Genomic DNA, 1,369 nt, shown 5'->3' with positions numbered 1-1,369 from the left:
ACAGTAGAGTAGAGTACAGTAGAAATGTTCAGGCACAGCCGCCACGGGGGGTGTGAGGGGGGGGGGCAGGGTTTGGCCCAGGTGGCAGCTTCTTGGTAATCATAATACACACACACACACACAGACACACACACACAGACACACACACACACACACACAGACACAGACACACACACACACAACTGTAAACAAAAAGCTCTTTTTAAAGAGAGGATTTAAAAATGCACCGGTGCATCCTGTAACAGCGTTTATCAGAGTGGCTGACTGACTGTTGCGTTAGAAAAAGAAAAAAAAGTTAAACGAGTTGTGTGATAAAAACAGAAAACACTATTCTAAAGTTTTTTTTTTTAGAGTCCTGAGTATATTAAACAGAAAAAGGCCAAAATCAATAATACAAACAAATGACAACAAACATGAATTCAACATCAATAATGTGTAAAACAAACAAACACACAACAGTCTTCCAGCCTGTCGCCTCCGCTAGTTCTGTCAGTCAGTCAGGAGGAGGCGGGGCTTCGATGCAGCTGGTGGATGGCGTGGGGGGGGGGCAGAGGGGGGAAGGGTTTGGTGTCTATTGGCATTGTGGCTCAGGCCACAGGTCACGTGTCGGGCCTGCCTGTCACTGAAGGCCAGGGTGGCTCCGGGGCGGGGCCCTACTGATAAGGCTAGCGACCCCCCGGACAGGCCTGATGTGTGGGACCGCCCCCAGGTACGAGCCCCTACCGGCGGGGCTGGTGAGGGTGGTGGTGGTGGTGGTGGTGGTGGTGGTGGCGGTGGGGGTGCCTGGTCAGCTGGGAGGGGCTGGTGGAGCCGGGCCCTCCTCCTCCGGGGCCTGGCGGGGGCATGGGGGCGATGGACGCCACGGAGGCGGTGGCGGCGGCGTCCTCGGCCTCCTCCAGCTCCCCCTGGAGCTCCTGGCTCACGCTGGACTGCAGGGCGGCCGGGGTCAGCCACTCCTTGGGCAGGCAGCTCTGGAGGAACGGCACGCAGGAGCTGAAGTACGCCAGACGGTTCACCCAGCGAGGGATCTCCCTGCCACACAGGATCTGAGAGAGATGGAGAGAGAGAGAGAGAGAGAGGGGGAGAGAGAGAGAGAGAGATGGGGAGAGAGAGAGAGAGATGGAGAGAGGGGGGACAAGAGAGGGGGGACAAGAGAGAGAGAGAGAGAGAGAGAGAGAGAGAGAGAGAGAGAGACAGAGAGAGAGAGAGAGAGATGGAGAGAGATGGAGCGAGAGAGAGAGAGAGAGACAGAGAGAGAGAGAGAGAGAGAGAGACACCGGGAGTTAGTCAGACAGACAGGATCTGGAATGACAGAGAGGAGGAGAACAGTGTTGAATTGTTATTTGTTTACTTCTAAGTCACTCCTCTA

General features: G+C 55.2%; 1 protein-coding gene across 1 annotated transcript in view; it reads right to left on the bottom strand.

The window, feature by feature from the left end:
- Positions 1–719: 719 nt before the first annotated feature.
- desi2 (desumoylating isopeptidase 2) overlaps positions 720–1,369 on the bottom strand; it is a gene marked incomplete at both ends in the record, with an annotated part of 33,384 nt that continues 32,734 nt past the window's right edge. The window contains one exon of the mRNA XM_080549108.1: positions 720–1,046. Coding sequence (XP_080405234.1) covers positions 720–1,046 — 327 coding nt within the window. The remainder of the gene's footprint in view (positions 1,047–1,369) is intronic.

The sequence above is a fragment of the Nansenia antarctica genome (genome assembly GCF_963989245.1).
Source record: "Nansenia antarctica genome assembly, chromosome: 19".
Lineage (NCBI taxonomy): Eukaryota > Metazoa > Chordata > Actinopteri > Argentiniformes > Microstomatidae > Nansenia > Nansenia antarctica.
This window is presented reverse-complemented; position numbering and strand designations above follow the sequence as displayed.